Genomic DNA, 22,609 nt, shown 5'->3' with positions numbered 1-22,609 from the left:
TTTTTATTGTTCAACAACGCACAGGAGAAATCTCCCACCGGCACCACCTTGGAGGTCAAAGCGTAAGACTTGTTACTCACTACTACGACCACGACGACTACGAGGGACGAACGGGTGCCGCCTTAAGGAGCTTCGCCCCTAATATGCCATGTGGGATTGGTAAAGAACCACAAGGTATCTCCATATGCCGATCAAAAACCTCTCTAGGGACATGCGTATGATTCACTACGTTCTACAGAATCTACACACTCATCCTCACCATAGCAAGGATTTCTGGCATGCCCTATTTATTAGATATTATTGTTCGGGAACACCGTGTTCAGTGGAAGGTAGCACAATGTATCTGATTGATGGAGATATAGAGAAGCTTCTTTTTCCAATATGGTATTCCCCATGGCCACGCCTGAGGGGTCCGAGGATTACTTCGCGCATGCTACACCTTAGTAAGGTAGCTGTGAATAGCGAATGATAATGAAGAAACGGAATCGCAACAAAGAAATCCGTAAAAGAACGCCAGGCCTGCGCTGAAGACGCAGCACAGTCACAGCGAAAGCTGGAAGAGCGGCGTTTCTAAAGCACCGTTGTAAGCAACCTTGGGGCTACTAATACAAGTACACTAGCAAGGTACCCACTACGCCATAAATCACAATTTTTGTGAAGTTCGGAAGCACCTACTAAGCAGGGCCGTACCCAGGGGGGGGGGGGGTTGGGGGGGGCTGAAACCCTCCCGAAAATTTTCAGTTTTGCTTGCGTATATATTGTCACGACGCAGAAACAGCAGAAGTCGGATATACTCGTAGCACAGCTCACTTTAATTATGCGAGGCACTAGAGAAAAGGGATCGGGCGTGAACCTCTTCTTCCTCTCTTGCTGCGCGAGCTCTTCTTTGTTGTCGCTGTGCAGACTGGATGCGGCATTTGCCTCCCTCCAGGGAGAGCATCGTCCCGATGCGCTACTACAAAAGACGGTGTAGTAGACGTATAATTCAAGTTAATCTGTACAATAGGGCTTCATTCGTACAACATGCACGATTTCAGATTTGTGCTGGCGAGTTCGCGAGTGACTGTCCGGGATAACCTCATAGTTCACGTCACTTAGGCGTCGCACAACACTGTAGGGACCAAAATACCTCTTCAGTAATTTTTCAGAAAGTCCCCGTCGGCGAACAGGGCTCCAGACCCATACTTTCTCGCCTGGTTGATAGCTGACGTATCGATGTCGCAAGTTATAACGCTGTGCGTCGTAACTCTGCTGCCGGGATATTCGGACGCGTGCAAGCTGCCTCGCCTCTTCAGCTCGTTGAGTAAAAGTTTCAGCGTCCGTGTCGGTATCATTGCAGTCATGCAGTAACATAGCATCAAGCATCGTTGTCACTTCACGGCCATGAAGAAGACTAAATGGCGTCCTTCGCGTAGTCTCCTGCTGAGCTGTATTATAGGCGAACGTGACGTACGGTAGAATGTCGTCCCAATTTTTATGATCCACGTCTATGTACATACTCAGCATGTCGGCAATAGTCTTGTTGAGACGTTCTGTTAAGCCGTTGGTTTGTGGGTGGTAGGAGGTAGTTCTTCGATGAGCTGTTCCGCTGAGCTCAAGCACTGCCTTCAGGAGCGTGGCCGTGAAAGCGGTACCTCTGTCCGTTATTATGACTGTCGGAGCACCGTGCCTCAGAACGATGTTTTCAATGAAGAACCGTGCGGTTTCTACTGCGGTGCCGTTTGATAGAGCCTTGGTTTCTGCGTAGCGCGTAAGATAATCGGTGGCGACTATTACCCATTTGTTTCCAGCATGCGAAGTCGGAAATGGTCCTAGAAGGTCCATTCCAATTTGGGCGAACGGCACGGTGGGCACTTGAACTGGTTGTAACAATCCAGCTGGTTTTAAAGGTGGCGATTTCCGTCGTTGACAATCGAGGCACGTGCGCACGTAATGCTTCACAATGGCTGGAAGCCTTGGCCAGTAGTATTTTTGTTGGATTCTGGCCAATGTGCGCGTGTATCCGAGATGGCCGGACGTCGGCTCATCGTGGCAAGCTCTCAGCACCTCTTCACGAATGGACGTCGGGACGACAAGTAGGTGGGTGCTTCCGCTGGAAGAAAAGTTCTTCTTATATAGCACACCACTGCGCAAGCAGAATGACGGCAGGCTCCTGGCAAATGTCCTAGGAATACTTGTAGTCCGGCCGTTCAAGAAATTAATAAGGGGAAGCAACTCGCTGTCTTCTTTCTGCTTACACGAAATCGTGGCCGTGTCGACTACTCCTACAAACGCCATGTCATCATCTTCTGGGGCATCGTCTTGCTTTATCGGTGACCTGGATAAGCAATCGGCGTCGGAGTGTTGCCGTCCCGACTTATACACGACCGTCATATCAAATTCTTGAAGGCGTAAGCTCCAACGTGCTAGCCGACCAGATGGGTCCTTCAAGTTGGTCAGCCAGCAAAGAGAGTGGTGGTCGCTGACTACGTGGAAGGAACGGCCGTAGAGATATGGGCGAAACTTCATGACTGCCCATACGACAGCAAGACATTCCTTTTCCGTTGTGGAGTAATTAGACTCGGCACGGGAAAGCGTCCTACTTGCGTATGCGATCACGCGCTCGGCTGAGTCTTGCCACTGGACGAGTACAGCGCCTAAACCTACGTTGCTGGCATCTGTGTGGATCATGGTAGGAGCGTCCTCGTCAAAGTGAGCGAGCACAGGTGGTGTCTGCAGGCGCTGTCGCAGATCGTCAAATGCCGCTTGCTCATCGTCGCCCCATACGAAGGGAACGTCTTCTCTTGTTAGGCGTGTTAAAGGCGATGCTATGTGCGAGAAATTGGCAATAAATCTGCGGTAGTATGCGCAGAGGCCAAGAAATCGTCTCACTGCCTTCTTATCCGTTGGCGCCGGAAATTTTCTGACGGCCGCGATCTTGTCGGGGTCTGGACGAACACCTTCATGGCTCACAACATGTCCTAAGAACTGAAGTTCCTTGAAACCGAAATGACATTTCTCAGGTTTCAGTGTCAGGCCGGCAGACCGTATTGCTCGAAATACCGTTAGCAGCCGTCTTAGGTGTTCGTCAAATGTTTCTGAGAAAACAATGACGTCGTCTAGATATACCAGACAAGTCTGCCACTTAAGGCCTGATAGGACGGTATCCATTAGTCTCTGAAACGTTGCTGGAGCTGAGCACAACCCGAAGGGCAAGACTTTAAACTCGTAAAGCCCATCAGGCGTTACAAAAGCAGTCTTTTCTCTGTCTCGCTCATCGACCTCAATTTGCCAGTACCCACTTTTGAGGTCCATCGACGAGAAGAAGCGTGCATGCCTTAGCCTGTCAAGCGAATCGTCGATACGCGGTAATGGGTATACGTCTTTTTTTGTCACGCGGTTCAGCTTGCGGTAGTCGACACAGAAGCGTAAGCTGCCGTCTTTCTTTTTAACCAGCACTACTGGTGATGCCCAAGGGCTTTTTGACGGCTGGATGACGTCATCGTCGAGCATTTTCTGCACTTGATCTTGGATTGCTTCGCGCTCTTTCGGTGCTACGCGGTATGGATTTTGTCGAATTGGTCTTGCTGTATCTTCCGTTATGATCCGGTGCTTCGTCAGTGGCGTTTGATTTACCCTCGAGGTCGATGAGAAACAATCTTGGAACTGGTGCAGAAGATCTACTAGACGCTGCCTCTGCGCTGGGGATAAATCCATGCTCACGTCAACAGGTGGTGGTGCTGAAGCGGCTGGCGTCTCTTCCTGTTGCACTGCAAAACACTCGCGGACGTCTACAATCTCGTCGAAGTAAGCAACTGTGGTGCCCTCTGTAATGTGTCGACGCTCTTTGCTGAAGTTCGTCATCAGGACCTCTGCTTGCCCGTACACGATACTGACGAGACTTCTGGCAATGGCAACACCTCGAGTGAGTAAAAGCGTCGATACTTGTTCAGTGATACCTTCTCCAGTATGCTGCGTGTTGCACGTGACTGAAACAAGGCGGCACGATAACGGTGGTATGGTCACGTCGTCGATGACACGCAGGGACTTGCGCTGTAGCGGTGCTCTATGATCCGCTGAAAAGGTCAGGACACCGTCCGGTATATTGATGATGGCGCCGTATTCACGCAAGAAATCCATCCCTAGGATTGCCTGTTTACAACACTCGGAAAGAATAACGAAAGTTGCGACGAATGATGAATCCCCTATCTTGATTCTTGCGGTGCACTTTCCAGTAGGTGTGAGCAGCTGCCCTCCAGCTCCTCTAATCTGCGGTCCCGTCCATTCCATTTTCACCTTCCTGAGCTTGTTTGCCAGATTCTCACTCATTATTGAAAAGTCCGCACCAGTGTCGACCAGTGCCGTCACGTCGTGACCGTCAATCTTAAGTGTAATGTCGGCGGTAACAATCTGATCTGTCGTCGAGTCATTGCCAATTTTCGGCTCTTCGTTCAGCAGTAATGGGGGATTTTCAGCTTTTCGACGATTCGCAACCTTCCCCCCTGAGGTCGCTGCTTTTAGTTTCCCCGGCGTGGGCTGGGAGACCTCCCTCTCGCCATGTCAGTGGGGGTACGTCTATTAGAGGGGGAATAACGTCCTGGAGAGGGCGAGCGCGACCGGAACCCAGGAGAATCATCCCGCGAGGTCGTCATACTCGTGTCGATGTGAGGTCTTCCATTGAAATGTCGCCGAGGAGTAGTGGACGGAAAGCCTTGATACCCTGCGACGCGATAAGGGCAATACCGAACGATGTGGCCTGCTTCCCCACAATGAAAGCACAAGGGCCTGTAGTCAGGGGTACGCCAAATGTCGGTTTTGCGAAGTGGTGGTCGCATCGGCGTCGAAGTTTCCCTGTAGTACCAAGGTGCTGTCGGCGGCTGTGGCTGGTGGTACTGCTGCGGTGGCGGCCCATTCGATGGCTGTCGACGGACAATGTCTGCATACGATGGTTTAACAGTGTCGCTGTTCGGCTCGGGAAGCGAAAGCGCTTGCCTTATCTCCTGACGCACAACTTCGGTGACTGACGCAATTGCGCAGTCATTCGGCGTGGCAACGAGCTTCTTCACCTCTTCTTGTACGATCTCTCGTATTAGTTGGCGCAAAGAATGCTCGTCAGGTGTTGTCACTGCGGTCACGGCTGTGGCGCTGACTGGACCACTGTTGTTTGGGCGGTCATACTGGCGGTAGCGTAGGTGTAGTGCGCGTTCGATGGCTATCGCCTCCTTAGAAAATTCGTCGACGCTCGTAGGCGGGCTGCGCACGAGACCAGCAAAAAGCTGCTCCTTAACGCCGCGCATGAGGTGGCTGATCTTTTTGGCTTCGGACATATCCGGATCTGCCCGATGAAATAGACGGGCCATGTCCTCAACAAACATCGCAACAGATTCATTTGGCTTCTGAATCCGTGATTCCAGGAGTCGCTGTGCATGCTCTCGTCTTTCGGTGCTTGCGAAAGTGTCCAGGAACTTCCGCCGGAACTCGTCCCACGATGACCACACGCGATTCGTGAACCATGTTCGGGCTCCGTCTTGAAGAGGCGCACATACGCACATGCGCACATGCGCACATACAAACGCACGCACGAACATACATAAAGTATGCTTGCACCCCCCCCCCCGAAAAAATTTCTGGCTCCATCCCTGCTACTAAGCCATTATCCGTCATGCTGCGGAGAAGCGAGGCACCAGCTACACGTCTCTAAGCATTATGTGCACTTTGTTGACGCGACGACTGATGACGATGAAGAATGATGGCTCAACCCCTTGTAATGGGTTGGAAGCTTTAAACGGCCCAGCAGTTATGCAATTTGCATTAGGTGACGCCCGGTCGCTATGTCCCTCTCCCACCATGCTTTATAATATACGTTGACGTGGGAGAGAGAGGTGGGGGGGGCGAAGAACATTACTGAGACCTCGAGGAAATGGATCATGCGCTTATGGCCTTCCTTGGCAACTAATACAAGTGCACTTGCGAGGAACTCACTATGCTATAAATCATTGTAATTTTTTAGAAGTAGGAAAGCAGGCATTATGCCATTTTTCGCCATTCTACGGAGAGTCGTGGTACCTGGTAAACCCATGTAAGGCACTATGCGCACTTTGTTGATGCTGTGCCTAATGACGATGAAGAATTATGGCGGAGGCCTTTGTAATGGGTTGGAAGCATTCAACAACCTTCGCGTTGCGCAATTGTCATTGTGTGACGCCTGATTACAGAATTCGCTTTGTGCGACCGCTTGGTGTTTATTTTACTCTTCTACCACGCTATATTGCATATGTTAATGTCGTTCATTCCCGACATGAAGCCTGTATAGGACCTTTTTGCAAAGCTGTTTCAAGCACCGGCATGGCTTATGGGGCTGCACAGTCTGTGGCAAACGCGCATGCAAGACCGTAATGCAGAACTAACCACTGCTTCAAGTATGCATTTCATGCGTATGGCTCTCCACCTAAAGGACATTTACGAAGAATTGACATCAGACCAGACTGGCATCCCATCTTGATGAGATGTTCATCCTTACCAGCCTCCCTGTGTGACAAGCTTTGAAGAACTTTTCCTCTTACTCTGGACTTGCACAGTATATATGCATGCGAGCCTTTGAATGCTTGTGCAGTGCTTGTGCGATTATTGTCGCTAAGTGAATGCATCACTACGTCATAGCGTTTGTGATAATTTCAAATACGCATTATAATAAATACCATGAAAGAAAAAAAAAGCACCGGCATGGCTCAGAGGTTGAATACTGGGCTCCCACGCAGAGGGCTCAGGTTCGAACCTCGTTCCATCCTGGAATTGTTTTCTTATTTCGTTTTTTTTTTCTGATTTCGAGCGATAGTGGTTACGGACACCGGCGGCGGCGGCGGCGGACAACTACGGCGCCAAAAACGGCCGGTGAAATGATCTCATAACAGCTTTCGCTGTAAAACTAGCAACCTTGTTCTGGTTGTGCCACTCGTATTCATGACAACAGCTATCCCCCATAAACAGAAAAGACGTGTTGACGGCAATTATTTCATGATGGTTTATTTTTATCGTAGCAGCCACTATCAAATTATGTGCAGGATCCCCAGACGTTTTCCACAGGACCGAAGTCCCAAAGGTCCGGGTGGCCGATGTGACTGTCGTTGAAACCACTCGTGCTCCACCTGAACGATGGCAACGGGTTCCAAGTCGGCCCGCTAACTCCGATGAACTGCAACTTTTTGAACTTGTTGTACGTGGTAAACTGAAAGAAAAACAGAAAAATGGACGGCACACATACAATTTAAACGCGTGTTAAATTTCAGTCGTGATGACAAAAATGCTGCCCCCAGAAGTGTAACGGACTTTCTTGCAAGTAGGGCTTGTCACAGCGTTCGCGAGAGCAATTGAAGTGCGCATTTACTTTGATACGAATGATGAAGTCTGAAGAGACCATTTTATTGAGTAACATTGTTGCTGGTAAAGCAATGTTTTTTTTTCGTACGTATAAGCACAAATTATTTTGAAGTCGATGATATAATTAGCAACACTTTAGTTTGTACGCTTAAACTTCAGGTTCATTTACGAGCTGTAAAAACTGGAGCTGCCCGACTCGTTGCTTTTGAACCAGTGATTACTCATTGTGGCCGCTATACAATCATGCTTTGCTTGTAGAGAGATCGACTTGAATTAACATACCACATCCGCAGAGAGAGACAAACGAAAAAAACAGACTCCAGAATGTCGAGAGACAGCTACAACTAAGGGCTCAAGTGACAGCAGAGATCTAAAAGCACGGAGCTAGACGACAACACAAGCAAAATAGCATGCTACGGCGAGCACGCTGACTTGCTCTGGGATCCAGCCCGCGTGGTACGCGGGCCGGAGTTGACTACACCGGCATTTTTGTATGCATTCGCCGGTGTTGTGTTTTTCGCGAACTATGCCACCGCCACCACCGAAGCACCGAAGTCTGTAACTCATAAAAGCTTCGCCTAAAAGCGCGTAGGCGCGCTACCTCGGTGTCTGGGTTGTTTTTGCGCTGTTCGCGTGAGCAGCAGCACAACAACGACGTGAAGAATACGCGTGCTACCCACCGTGCCAATCATGCACTGTCTAAACGTGAAGAGACGAGTGACTCGCGTTCGCTTGTAGTCGGGGCCTGCCCAATTGACTGCTTCCAGGCCGAATTTGACTGCTTCTACTCGCTATAGACTGCGGGTCAACGAAGTTTTCGAAATGCGACAGCATTGCGAGAACTCTGTTGCGGTGCCTATAGGTCGCCGCCTGGGCTCAGAGCTGCATTCCACAACTCTACGGGTCCAACGACGTTTTCGCCTTCACAGTGTTAGCAAGTTGTAAGCGTTCCCCGTAATTTTTGAGACATTAAAAAAACACTATCGATAAAAAAAATTGAATCGGCGCAGATGGAACCCAAATCCAGATGCTTCTGGTTGTGCAGATGCGTTGTTACACTTTACTAAAGCGTTACAATTGTCAAGCGAATTAACTTCGTAATTTTTGTACAATCGCCAGACATAGAGCCATGGGATTCGTAAGTAATTTCCATAGCGCTTATGGCTCCCTATATAAAACATATCTTAAACTACAGGCAATACGCTGCATGGACATGCGTGCCAGCAGCAAATCCGCATTCTGTAGGTTGACTGACATCACTGCTATGAAATTTGTCATCCTCGCTACACTACGACAAAGCAAGAATACTTAGTTTATCCGGTCTATAGAGATATCCTGTTATATAAAATGCAAAGAGAAACAAAAGTAAGCTCGCTTTGTCACGTGACTGTAACGTGCTTTTTCGGCTGAAGCAACCTGCTCTAGACGTTAAAAAAGTATTTTTCTCTCAAACGCTGTCTACACAGCCACTTACAACTGCCTGTGTGCGACCAAAACTTTGCATTTGGCCATGGTGCAATCTAAGGAAAAAATTGGCAAAGCTTGCAATAAGCCGCGCAAGGCTTCAAACGGCGAAACAGGGCGATTCTGAAGAATAACGTTGTGGCTTCTATAGGTTGTCTTTAGGCCTTAGCTAGGCGATGCAGGTTGTTTCTAGGTTGCTTCTAGGTCATTGCGAGGCTTCAGCTAGGTGATGCTAGGATGTTTGTACGTTGATTCTAAGCGCCGAGAGGTTCGAGTCACACCCCATACAGGTTCCGACACGACACGGATGTCCAAACTCCAGAAACAGAAACTCGCGCTGAAAACAAGCGTGCGCAACTCTCATAGAATATCATCATCATCATCATCATCATCATCATCATCATCATCAGCCTGTCTACGCCCACTGCAGGGCAAAGGCCTCTCCCATGTTCCGCCAATCAACCCGGTCCTGTGCTTTCCGCTGCCACGTTATACCTGCAAACTTCTTAACCTCATCTACCCACCTAATTTTTTGTCTCCCCCTCACGCGTTTGCCCATAGAGTTTCCTAAAATTAACTAGAGGGGACTCTGGCGCTGCGATCGTTCAGCTACCATGGGAATGATGGGTAGTACACAAATTTGCCTAGCCTTCGTGCTTGCGGCTTCAAACGTACTTGTGGCTTTGTTTATTGCTATGTTTTGGCTTTCTTTCGGATAAAAGAATGGATCGTTGTGCACTTCGTGACCAGATTTGAATTGCTGAGCCTAAGGAAGTTAAAGTGGCGAAGTGAAGCTGCTGACTTTTGCTGAACTTCGTTTTTCGACAAAGCGGACGCAGCCGACGCGGAGCCAAACGGAGCCGAAAGTACGAAGTTTAGACAAATTTGTGTACTACCCATCATTCCCATGCTGGCTGAAGCGTCATGCGTTGCAGCTCCCATAGACAATAGCGCCAGAGTTCCCTCTAGTAAGTATTGTAGGAAACTCTATGCGTTTGCCATCTCTTGGAATCCAGTCAGTTACCCTTAATGACCACCGGTGTTGCAGCGATGGCGTAGTGGGTAGAACATCAGCTTCGCATTCAAGTGGTCCGTGGTTCGAATCCCGGTGCCGGACAATTCCCAACCGGATTTTAAAAAAATCCGCGTGATGATGGCATTGTGTAAAAGGCCTGGGGTGCCGCCTCACTGGCGACCACAGCCAGCAATGCACTCCCTCACCAGAGCAGGATTGGCCACCCTGGTGTAGTACTTGGCCAATACCTCCCACATGAATACACCAATTAACCCTCATAGAATATACGAGCACTTCGTCGTTTGCGTCAGCTTTCCATCGCTTCGGGGTCTTTTCGCAGCCGCTGCTGCCTTTCCGCTTCCTAGTATTCGCTCGTTGTACGTATACTCGAGAACTTCGGCTCGCCGCCGTCGCTTTGCAGCCATTTTTGGTTGGGCTAGCTGTTGCCTTCTTCATTTTTAGTGGAACAGTGGTGAGTAGCGGGGTACGTTATACCCAACTTCTGTGCCACAGACTCGATTATGATAGTTTTTAGATGCGAAGTATCTTATGGCGGATTTCAATCCGGGGGTGGTGGTGGTGGTTTGCGGCGTAACCGCCCTAACTGCGAATGCGCATACCCTCTCAACTCACCCTCTGCTCTCCCCCTCTCCACATCCCCTCTCCACTTCCCCTATCCCCTCACCTTTTCCACTCTTCCTCTGAGACGCGGGCTAGACATGCCGAAATTCTCCCCTGCGCAACGCCGCGATGAGCACCAGCGCATGGTCGTCCCCTCCTCCTCTCTCTCCTCTCCTACGCTGACCCCCTCTCGCACGCGGGACTGCGTTCCGCGCTCACCCTGTGAGAATTAACGGCCAGGCTAAGGGAAGACAAGACGCACGTAGCGTTCCTCTTCGCGTTCCACGACGCGAGGTCGGTAGCATGCCCAACGAACGCCAACGGAACGCGATCGTGCAAGTGCTCCGGCTTCGCATCGCCTCATGGTCCCCTCTAGCGGGAAATGGTGTAACTCTTTTTTGTTCGTCGGACAAGGAACGATTTGCTAAGCTGCTTCGCTGTTTAAAAGAAAGATTACCTGTTGCTCTGTTTCCCGTGCCCTGATCTGCCGCGTATATACCTCTCTCTAAAGATTCACATTAACTCTTTTCGGGAGAGTCTCGCCGGCCACGACTCTTCGAAGCGGGCATAATTCTCTCCAAAAACAGACGTAATGTGCACCTTCAGAGATAGTTATATGGGTGCCATCTCTGGACTCGCCAAAAAAAGCACTACCCCTGACACACGGCCAAAAGTAAAGTACTTTGCAGTAAACCACTTTTGGTACCCTAAAGAGCTCTTTGACAAAGGAGTTGCCCCGATGGCACAGGCCACCGCACTAAGTTCTTTAGGTGGTTCGTGGCCTTCGCAGTTTTCTCCGTTTCTCACATGAGCGCCACAGAAAAGAAAGAAAAAGAAAAAAATAGAATAGAAGAAAGAGACGCTGCTCGTTAAATCGACAAGCGAGAAAACTTGGTAAAAGAAACGGCGCTCTTAGTTGGCGCTTTAATTGACGGCGCCCATTGTGCCAACTACTGTGCAACACACTATCCACAAAGCAAATGACGCTGCCGGAATGCAACTTGGCGGCTTTAGCGACGTGACGCGAGCGTACAATGGGTGACGTCAATGCCTCGGCAGTGCATTTTTGTGGATTTACGCGTATTTAAAGCATCACGCGGGGAGTTAAAGCAAAGGCTGCGTTCAAAGGCTGCATTGTTGAGTTCTGCGCACTGTGTCCAAGAACACCATTTACGTTCTAAAAGTACACGCAAGATCTGCTTTACCGAAAAGGAACATCCCGGGAGGGAGATACTGCTTTGTCGTGCCTGATTGCACATGAACGCCTTTCCAGATGATGTCCCCTTACGGAAAGGCCTTTAGAGTCCCTGTGTGTCAGGAGTATTACACAGGTAATTTGTTGCTTAGAGGGTCGTGGCCGCGGATAAACGATATAAACTTAATTGCCCTTAAACTGTAAATATACCGAGAAAGGCAACACCTACCTTCGTATCGAGGCCACCGACTGGCTGTCGGTTCATTGTTGGGACGTCGTACTTTCCATGCGGATCAAGAAGGTCGTAGCGAGACATTAAGGCATACACCGGGTTGTACGGAGGAGTGCAGTTGCAGCGAGAGTATGGATCGCGGGTGTAGTCGTTGTACCTTAATAAAAATAAATGTACAAAACACGCGTTCAATCCTCTGTGGATGAAATATTTTCGTCACATACAACCCCATAGAATCCAGTTTATATTGCACATTCGAAATATTCACAGTGGTGTATAGTGTAAAACATTCAACGCAATGAGGAGAGTTATAAAGTGGGCGTATTGGTGTTCATTCATCTTCAAAAGGTTAACAAAGACACAGTACCGAACGAATAGAATGCGCTTGACGTCATGTTTACGACTAAAACTGCGCTAAAAGCACAAAGACAAAGACGAGGAAAACAGGACTCGTCCTTGTCTTTGTGTTTTTAGCGCAGTTTTAGTCGTATTATGAATTTAAACCGACTAGCCCGACTTGGTGCTCTACTTCAGTGACGTCATGTGTCCTGTATTTTATTCGTAGCGCACTGTGTATGTGTTAACTCTGCGCACCTTTGAAGAAGAGTGAGTACAATCATTTGCAGTGGCATCAAAGTGACAAAATATTCTCCATAGGTATATATACGCTGCATTTTCATTAACAACCAAACTAAAATCAGAGGAAAACTTGCATTAGCAGTTAAAATAACTGCGTTTGAATAACTTCTTTTTCAGAAGCTCAAGAATGTGCGCACCAGATTACTGACCCCTTTTCTCCAGTAAGAAGCTCAACTGGTATGCTATTCTTCCAATTCTTATACTTGGTTACCACACCGCTGTGGATGTGGAACAATGTGGACCGCTGTGGAGCAATGGATAATCTGTGTTTCTTAGTATCAAGTCAACATCCAACCTGATCACTCGACGTTTCTTTCGTATCTTGCCAGTTGAACAGCTGACTGTTCATTTCCGACCAGGCTGTGTCACGTCTCGCCCAATGCGGTCATCGTCAAAATAATCATCCCTGGTGAAGTACCGCGTTCTAGCTGTTGATGCCTCATCTGGCCGGCGCTGCCCCGCGACAAGGAATGTGCACGTTTCGCGTCGATATCCTTGCATCGGCGTTCCACAGCAGAATACGCGGCAAGAATGGGCACTTGCGTCCATGCGGAAAATAGCTGCAGGTATCAATGCGGAATTCATCTGCCTCATCTGTACAAAACCTTTACCACTGATTGTTTCGCGCCATCTCCTGCGGGGCCAGCTTACCTGGGAGCCTGACATTTTTATCGCTTCCAGCGTCCTAAACAACCAATGGACACAACGACAACTACTTCGCACAACACCTGTTCAGGTGTCAGTTACACATCGGCTTCCTTTGCAACCCCAAAGAAAACGCTTCTCTAGACGAAATTCAACCATTCAGCTCTTGGCAGCTTTCATAGCCGTACTGCCGTACTGCATAATATACAACACCTCTCACGATTTTCCCGTTTAGTGAGTGGCGTCGCCAGGCACCCATGCTAAGTGGTGGGTTTCGACCTCCTACCACGCCTCGCATAGCTTGGCTGAGCCGTGTCCGGGAAAAAAAAGGGGTTAATGGGGATTGAGCCAACTCCGGGTGATTGGACCTTTGCGGCCTCCGGCATGGCAACCCACCCCTTTCGCCCCGTCTTCATGCAGACGGCACCCTTGGGCTCGCCTTTTCCGACACTCGCTTTTTCCTATTTTGCCGCCTTCTCTTGTCTATTCCTGTGCACAGTTTCGCTTTTCTGTCTGATATTGAATCTTTCCCGTCTTCAACTTTCCATTTACTTCGAAATTTTCTGGAGGTAAGGGTCAACCTTTCGTGAGACAACCAACTTGCCTTACTTATATTGGGTTAAAACAACAACGTACTGCTGCCGTGTACACGTCTTGCTTACACCATATCGTCACGTCCCCTTGTTGAGCTCGGTGGTGGGTGGCAGCCATCATTCGCGAACATACATTTTCTGTGTAAATGGAACAACCTATCGTCCACTTCCTGATCGTCCCCTCCCAGCAGGTGCCCACCGAAGCAATACCCATTTTTTCATCAAACTTAAAGAAACCTTCCCCAAGTTCCATTGTGTACAATATCATTCGTACCTTTCGTTCGTACCATTCGTACAACCTTGTGCCGAAATCTTTCTCTGAAGCAAGGGGTCACAGATACAAGGCAATCATGATGGCTTCCATTGACTTGCTTGAGGTGTGCGATCAGACGCACTATAGCGAACTGTCCAACCTCGTAGCAGTGGGAAAGCTTTAAGTCTCTTTAACTTCTCACCGGTCACTGGACATAGTTTGTGGCGTAATACCGAATGGAGACCTCTTGGAACTACCTGAGGGAGAACTTCTAGAAGGATCGAAGTAGGACCATGTCATTAATGTGTAAAGAATTAGGCGTGAAAAGAAAAACCTACAAAGCACCTTTTCCTGACGTTCACTAACACCAACCTATCAGAGTTAATTCAGATCAGCTACATCAAGACTCGTGTGAGACTACATGTTTGACTATATGTCAGACTATATGTTTGTCTGTCTGTCCTTTTTTACCTAATCCTCCTAAAATGTGGCGTTGGTGTGCTAGGGTAACGAAATTATTGACAAAACACCTAATTGCAGTCATTTTGTTTGCCTCGTTGAACATGGGTCAAGGTTTCTCCCTTGTGCGTGCGCAGTGGTTTATGAGTCTCATTTTTCTTGCCGGCAAGCGTACGTGGGACAAACGGGTAGGTGTGTAATTATTCAGCTAAATGAGCACTTTAGGAATTGCCCTACAGATGGCTCTTGGCACGTGTGTAAGCATAGTAGGGAGTGTAAAGTAGGCAACAATGACACGCACCAACCGCTTCTGAATAAAACCAAGATTTTGTATCGTCACAGGGACCGGTGCACTCGAGAGCTGTTCGAAGCATTCAAGATTAATACTACACGCAGATGTATAAGCGAACCTTCGGTATCTCTTGGTGATTGTGAGCTGGAATTTTTAGATGCTACTTGGTGATGTAGGCGTATTATTGTCCAATGAACTTGTTTCATGAACTGTTGACTGTAGATATGTCATTCATGAAGCATTCAACGTTCAGTTGTGAGTGTGGGCGCGTTTTGTCTTCGCACGTTATTTGTCAGCGTTTACTAGCGCCGTTAATAGGCCTTCAAAATGAATGTTAACCAACTAGCACGACTTGGTGACCTATACTTCAACGTACGAAACACTGCAGCAAACAGGTGGCTTCAGTCACATAGGTCGAGTATGGTGGGGATATACAAAGTACGTAATATTAACATTGGTTCAATACTGTCTTCATATCGCGTACCAAATACAGGATTCTTCGCATTAAGTAGTTCGGTATGATATGAATGCAGCCAATTCCCAAGGACCCCCCTGCCCCCCGCCCCCCTAAAAAACACGAGAAGCGGTGAAATCATTGCATATTACCTCATTACCGCTGTCATGGAGTCTGGGTTCCAAACATCACTGTGGGCTCTCCAGAAGATTTTTGCCCTGGGCGCCTTATCATAACTGTAGTAGTCTCCATATTTTTCCACAAGTGCCGTTTGGCCACTTATCACGAAGATGTCAGCAAAGTAGCTGCAAAAAAGCAATGAAAAATCTATCTATCTATCTATCTATCTATCTATCTATCTATCTATCTATCTATCTATCTATCTATCTATCTATCTATCTATCTATCTATCTATCTATCTATCTATCTATCTATCTATCTATCTATCTATCGGAACGTCGACTGCACTGGCGTTTAAAGGGTAACTTATGATCTGACGTATCGTCAGCACTCACGTTAGAGCGCGGACATCAGTATTGTCGAAACAAAGTGCAGTTTACGGTGCGACGATGTGAATATCATATATAACCTTCGTTAGCGGGCTCCTCAGCAGCCGAGCAACGATTGAATATAGCTTGCGGAATCATAGGAATAGAAATGTAATATTTATTACACCGCTATATAAGCGGAGCCAACACCCCACCACGGTGGTCTAGTGATTATGATACACGACTGCTGACCCGCAAGTCGCCGCATTTTTGATGGAGGTGGAAATGCTTGAGGCCCGTGTCGTTAAATTTAGGTGCACGTTAAATGGGCCCAGGTGGTCGAAATTTCCGGAGCCCTCCACTACGGCGTCTCTCCTAATGATATCGGGGTTTTCGGACGTTAAACCCCAAGAATTATTATAATATTAAAAGCGCAGCCAACACTAGAACCTCAACTGACGTTAACCAGACATGAACCTGTATCATAGGAGTACATATGTAATGCTTGTAAAATTATAGTCAGCGATGCAACCACAATTGACGTTGCACCGACATTAAGCCTGCATATAGCGTCTTTCATCAAAGTAGTTTTAAGAGCTGGCGTGTCTCTGTGGTAGAATACCTGACTTCGACGCAAAATGCTTGGGTTCGATTCCTGCTGGGATCCTGATATTTATTCTTTGCATTCTTTGCAAAATGATGTCGGTGTTTCTTAACGATCTCGCTTTTAAATTACCAATGTCTGTTCTCACCGTCCTGTATTCGTCAAACACCATTATACCCTCCCATTCTAATTTTGCTCTACACCAAGTTAAGGAGATCATGAGAGCACTCAGACGTACGCCGACATAGATAGATAGATAGATAGATAGATAGATAGATAGATAGATAGATAGATAGATAGATAGATAGATAGATAGATAGATAGATAGATAGATAGATAGATAGATAGATAGATAGATAGATAGATAGATAGATAGATAGATAGATAGATAGATAGATAGATAGATAGATAGATAGATAGATAGATAGATAGATAGATAGAAACGCTCAAAGTGCCTTGCTTCGCATTTAAACAATCGGAATGTGCTACGAAGTAACGCTATCAGCAGGATGTCTTGAAGGGCCAGTTGGTACATGATACTCCGTGGAAATAGCGCGAAAACGGGACTAAGTAAAGAGAACACACAACGCTAGCGCGTCTCTCCATCAGCATACAAAGTGGCGTAACTCTACAACACACCGACATAAGGGAATGCGGCTGCTACAGCGAGTGAAGCGGCTTACATGCTGTCTATCTCTTCAACGCAAACTGAGCAATTAGAATATGGCACATACAAAAGTATGAGCCGTCTATTGATTCCAGGCAAGGTAGGGCGCACGCGATCACGCCCGGCCGATCAAAGTACACATTTCCTTCTGGAGACACGCATATCCCCATATGCGTTTCACGCGACGGAGATGGTCGACTGGTTCTCTCTCTTCTTCAAACGCAATTGTTGGCAGCCATAGCACGTTTTCACTCAAGCACATTGGCCGCGAGGAGTTACGGAGTCGCCCTCTAGCGGACGCGCCTCGATTGTGTGCTAGGTAGGATACCGCCGGCGCGCTCCCCATAGGTTTTGCTGTCGGCGCTCTACAAAAACACCTCGCGGAAGCCCTCCAGGTCATTTCTGTAATTACTTTCGAAAGGAACTGTGTTCTTTACTGTCAAAATAATCATTTTCGACGAACTGAAGGCACAAGATACTCTACAGTCGCTGTCTCTTTGCAGACAACCGAGCACCCGCTTCACGCGGTCGCCGCGTTGGAGACCCCTGAACCGGCCTCTTGCGCGAAAGGTAGCCACTCGCTGAGTGCAAACTATGTGAAATATCTCGTTAGAGTAGACTGCGGGTATAACCATAACAGAAAGCCTTAAGCCAGCGATCGCACGGGTTCGCGACGACTGACGGTGCCTCAGCATGCATGAGCGTCTGCATGTATGTTCGTACTGATGGTTTCGCTTTTGCTACGAGTGCGTTTTGGCACCGCGCTGTGAACTTTAGGCCGCAAAATATGAGAATTTGTGAGCACACAAACAACTACTGCTGCGCGGACGCTATGAGAGCAGTTCAAAAACAATTTCGTTACAACTACGGCTTCGGTGCGCATGGCAACCTTGTGATGTGCCGTCCCGACGATTCATTGTTTTTTTTTTTTCGGTCTAAATTCGTGTACGTTTCAATGTCATATGACAAGTTGTCTCGCACTGCGTATTGATCGGTCTTCTCAGCGGGCGAATACCGCTGCTTCTGTTACTTTATTTAGTGCATTCGTTTCGTTTGGTGCTCACACAAAACGTGAGCAAATGCGACGCCTTTTTTTAATGCTCCCTAATTATCAATCCCTTTGCATTCCAGCGAGCTTGCCGCTCTCTGTCATCAAGAAATTCATAGGCCAAAGCTTCACCACTTCGACATTGCTGGTAGAAGGAGAAGCAGTCTACGAGACCGAGCATGTAGTAGCATGCAACGCCAAGGAAAAGAAAGAAAATACAGTAACGTTTGCCGGACTTGTTCTGCAAACGTCGGCTGTGAACTAGGACCCACATGAACTTGAAATAGTGGTGAATAAAATAGAAGTTGCTGCAGCAACCGGCAGCCGCAAAACAGGATAGTAATTATTTGGCGAGTACCCCACCAATTTTGGCAGCAGTGTCATGTCTCAGGCCAACAGGGTGGCATCTTTCCCACGTAAATAAATAAGGCTCCAAGAAAATACATGGGGTTGGAGAGGCCCAACGTCAGTTTGAGAGTGGCACAAATAAATTTGGGCTTTTTAGCACATAGTGTTTGCGTCAGGGGAACGCAAGCTCGACTGAAAAAATGTTATTGCCAACATAAATGCAGCACACAACCGCAGCATTTGACTCTCGCTAGTCCACCAGCAAACGTCGCGTAGCTTATGAAGGCGAAAGCCTTAGATGCCTCTTCAAACGGGAAGATTGACCGTCGGTGGCGTCAAGACGAGTGACGCAAAAAATAAACGTCGCGTGATGACGTCTCCAAATGAGGTCATCATGACGTCACATGTCTCTTAAATTTGTACCTTCATTATGACATCACCATGACGTGACATGGCGTGACGTCACATGATGACGTATCCACACGGAATGTCCCTTTGCATTGCCTCCGTGATTGGTCACGGAGGCCGTGCAAAACCGCGTTAGGTGCAGAACCCTTTTGGAGGAGGGCGCAGGAGAATCAGTACAACTACTGACAACAAGAAGATGGCTTTCGCCTTCTAGTCTTCTTTGGCGAATGCATAAAAGGGACCCTGTGCGTTTTTTAATTCAACGTATCTAAACAATGACTTGTCCATCTGCAGCCGATCTTGTGGATGCTGAGGTCGCACGGGAGGGTTCTGAGATGGTATCGGACGTGGTAAAAGGTAGCGCCTTCTCCATCCTGTGGCAGATAAGCATCATTTGCCGGCGGGAAGCGCGCGCGAGCCATCTCAGTCTCAGTGCGCGCTGTCTTCTACTCACCGAACATCGCAGGCCGGACGCAGTAACGGAAGTCTTCGTCGCGGAAGTGCTTTTTGCACACAAGACTCGTAGCCGATGGCTACTTGCCGGTTCTTAGCTTTACAACTCATGCTTCACGCAGTTTCTTGTCCCGCGGTTACCGGTGCAGGCTGACACTGGGCTCAGTTGCGTAAGCGCGGCCCTGCGGCACCGAGCGGTAGAGCCCCATGCTCGTCCCCTTCGGTGGCAGCCACTCCATTAAAATGGTTTCAATTGAGTAGAAAATGAGAGAAAACTTCCGAATTTTAACAGACCGCAGCGCATGTGGGACTTGAAACTCGTTTTCAAAGCACGTGGCAATGCTCCACAAGCAGCCGACGCGGCCGCTAAGACCACGTGATCCTGCCAAGCACGTCACGACGACGGTGGCGCCGGTGTTTCGATTGGTGGGCCTCGAGGCCTATAGCATACGACGCGTGGGACGATATTAGGGACTTTTAGATTGTACGTATACTTTTTAACGTTACCGTGTTACCGGAATTCTGGATTGCGTTTACCGCGTTACCGGAACGCATGCTTTAGAAACGTTTTAGCTCGCCATATGTAAACGTTTATGTACGTACGTAAATGCATGCCCTTACGTTTGCGCAAACCTCTAAATTGTTATGGCAACTACACTCAAAATATATTTAATATAGATAATATTGAATCACTGCTACGACAAAATCATATGAGAGGTTTTTAGCATGTGCAGTATCCCGGTATATGCAAAGAAGTGTAGAAATACCGGGTTACCGGACGATGGTGTCGACATCTTGTGACGCTTCATGCAACTACAGTCATGGACACGTTTGCTTTCGCCTATTGTTTTTGAGGGAAAAATTATTAAAAAGACAACACATTCGTAATTGTGCCGCTGCAAGGCATTTAGGCTGGAAGTAGAGAGCACGATTGTTCTGCAATAACAATTTTCTGCTTGCCTGGTTCATCTTGGCCCCCTAGATGGCGCCACCTATCCAGCCTGTCAGGGGCTTTAGGCCTCTCACGTTTATGGCTTCGGTATTCTAGGTCGCTCTAGCTTCGGCGATCCGGTTGAAACAAGGTGACCGCAATTAGGCGCTCACACTTCGGCTTATTTTGGCTCGGCGGCTGGAGTCTCCGCAAAGCGGATATCGCGAGTAGCTACGAACGAAAGTGGATTTGCGAGATAGGGTCTAAACGAAGCCTATCCGGCGAGTAGTTTACGTTCAGTAAAGCCCCGCGCATGCGCAGATTCCTTCCGGTATCCGGTAATACGGCAACCTAAAGAAGTACACGTACAAGCTAAAGCCCCTAATATCACCCTTACATTACGTACGAAATCTCACGGCGACGGCGACGCCGACGGCAAAGTTAAGCCTGAGGTCTCCTTATAATTGTTATTGCAATAAAAAATCAACAACAGAGAATACGTACTATGTGCGCCTCCGAATAAACGTTTTGTTCCAGAAAACTTGCTTGTCCGATCCATATGAATCCTTTCGCGCCCATATTTCAGTTCAAGTACATTACGTGTTCCTTCTACCGATTTGCTGCCATCGAAGAGCTGTGCAATATTCCCGATAGCAGGTCCTAGTATGTCGGAATATTTGTCTCTGAAATTGCCGAATTGCTAAAGGAGGTGCCTTTTAGAAATGATCGTTGAGTACCTAGTGTTTCTGCCGGTGCTAGAGACAGATAAAAGAGGCTCGCTGTTTTAGTGTTATGCTGTTCTAAATTTAATGTAGCTGTTGTAACATCGCGCTCATGATATTGCTGATAAAAGACGAGGCATTGTGTCTTGTTATAAGACGGTTGGAAAATAAAACACTAGGTGGGCATGGGCTATATGGACGTCTCATAAGCGCTGGGCGCCTACCTCCCCCCCCCCCCCCCCGCTGTGGTCTAGTGGTTATAACGCTCGACTGCTGACCCTAAGGTCGCGGGATAGAATCCCGGCCGCGGCAGCTGCATTTTCGATGGGGGCGAAAATGTTTGAGGCCCGTGTACTCAGTTTTAGGTGCCCGGTAAAGAACCCCAGGTGGTCTAAATTTCTGGAGCCCTCCACTACGGCGTCCCTCAAAATCATATCGTGGTTTTGAGACGATAAACACCAGATATTATTGTTATTATTATGAAGTGCTGGGCATTCCCGGGAGCGCAGCTTATTGCCTCGTAATATTTGACTTGAAGCCAACAATGCAAACACCGATACGAGAACACAGTCGCAACGTCAAAAACCGCGAACGATACTCAGAAATCTAAGGCGATCCCGAGGCGAGTATGCTTATCAGGAATTAGTGTTCCACCATGTTGAAAACGCTAGAAGGGCTCTCATTCATTAAGCCTTCTTTCACCGCGAATTTTTTTCGCGCATGCCCCGCTTTCGCTTATGATGCAGGGTGGTCTGTTACAGTGCTTTTTGTTTGTGATAAGATGCCTGCGCATGTACTCGCCTGCGTTTCAGCACGTTCGGTGCAATAACCAGCTCACGTGCTCAAGTGTTCGCTTGCGTTTTAAGTGGGTATCCGTACGCACTTTCCATCTCTGTAATGTTATTCTTTTTACATTAAACGCGCCCGCCGCAACTCTTCTGCTTTAGGGAAATTTTGCTCTAGGAAAATATCACCAACGCAGAAGATTTGTGTGTACAAATATAATGCATCAGGAGAAATCAGTTGGTAGGGCACAGGCTCTATTTCCGGCTACGGCGGCCGCCTTTCTAAGGAGACGAAAGGCAATGAACGCCCGTGTGCTTAGATTTACGAGCACGTTGAAGATTCCGAGGTGGTTGAAATGAATCGGGAGTACGGCACTACGGTGACACTCACAATCATATTGTGCTTTTGGCACGGCGGACCGTGGCAGTTATTATATATCAAGAAATCAGTGGGTGCCTCGGCCAGAAACGTTTAGGGTAATTTTCTTCCTTCCTATTCATTGTCTGCAATGGTGAATGAAAGATGCATTTGTGGTGGAAACCGACAGCATGAGTGCGCTTGTGACCTCTCATTTTGCCTTCCTCGCCTATGAACACTTCGGGTGAAATCCGTGAAACTGTATTATTGGGCACTTCCTTTTACAGCGAAATCTGTTATGAGATCATTTCACCGGCCGTTTTTGGCGCCGTAGTTGTCCGCCGCCGCCGCCGCCGCCGGTGTCCGTAACCAGTATCGCTCGAAATAAGAAAAAAAAAACGAAATAAAAAAAAAATTCCAGGATGGAACGAGGTTCGAACCTGGGCCCTCTGCGTGGGAGCCCAGTATTCACCCTCTGAGCCATGCCGGTGCTTGAAACTGCTTTGCAAAATGCTCCTATACGGGCTTCATGTCGGGAAGGAACCACATTAGCATATGCAATATAGCGTGGTAGAAGAG

At 48.0% G+C, this 22,609-nt stretch overlaps 1 protein-coding gene across 1 annotated transcript in view; it reads right to left on the bottom strand.

The window, feature by feature from the left end:
* Positions 1 to 6,991: 6,991 nt before the first annotated feature.
* The window catches only part of LOC119372542 (putative phospholipase B-like 2), a 40,877-nt gene continuing 25,259 nt past the window's right edge, over positions 6,992 to 22,609 (bottom strand). The window contains exons 9-11 of the mRNA XM_037643023.2: positions 15,371 to 15,523; positions 11,881 to 12,040; positions 6,992 to 7,204 (exon numbers count right to left, since the gene is read on the bottom strand). Coding sequence (XP_037498951.1) covers positions 7,031 to 7,204; positions 11,881 to 12,040; positions 15,371 to 15,523 — 487 coding nt within the window. The 3' untranslated portion in view covers positions 6,992 to 7,030. The remainder of the gene's footprint in view (positions 7,205 to 11,880; positions 12,041 to 15,370; positions 15,524 to 22,609) is intronic.

The sequence above is a fragment of the Rhipicephalus sanguineus genome, chromosome 10 (genome assembly GCF_013339695.2).
Source record: "Rhipicephalus sanguineus isolate Rsan-2018 chromosome 10, BIME_Rsan_1.4, whole genome shotgun sequence".
NCBI classification, from domain to species: domain Eukaryota; kingdom Metazoa; phylum Arthropoda; class Arachnida; order Ixodida; family Ixodidae; genus Rhipicephalus; species Rhipicephalus sanguineus.
Note: the sequence above shows the minus strand (reverse complement) of the source record. Positions and strands in the feature narration are given on the sequence as shown.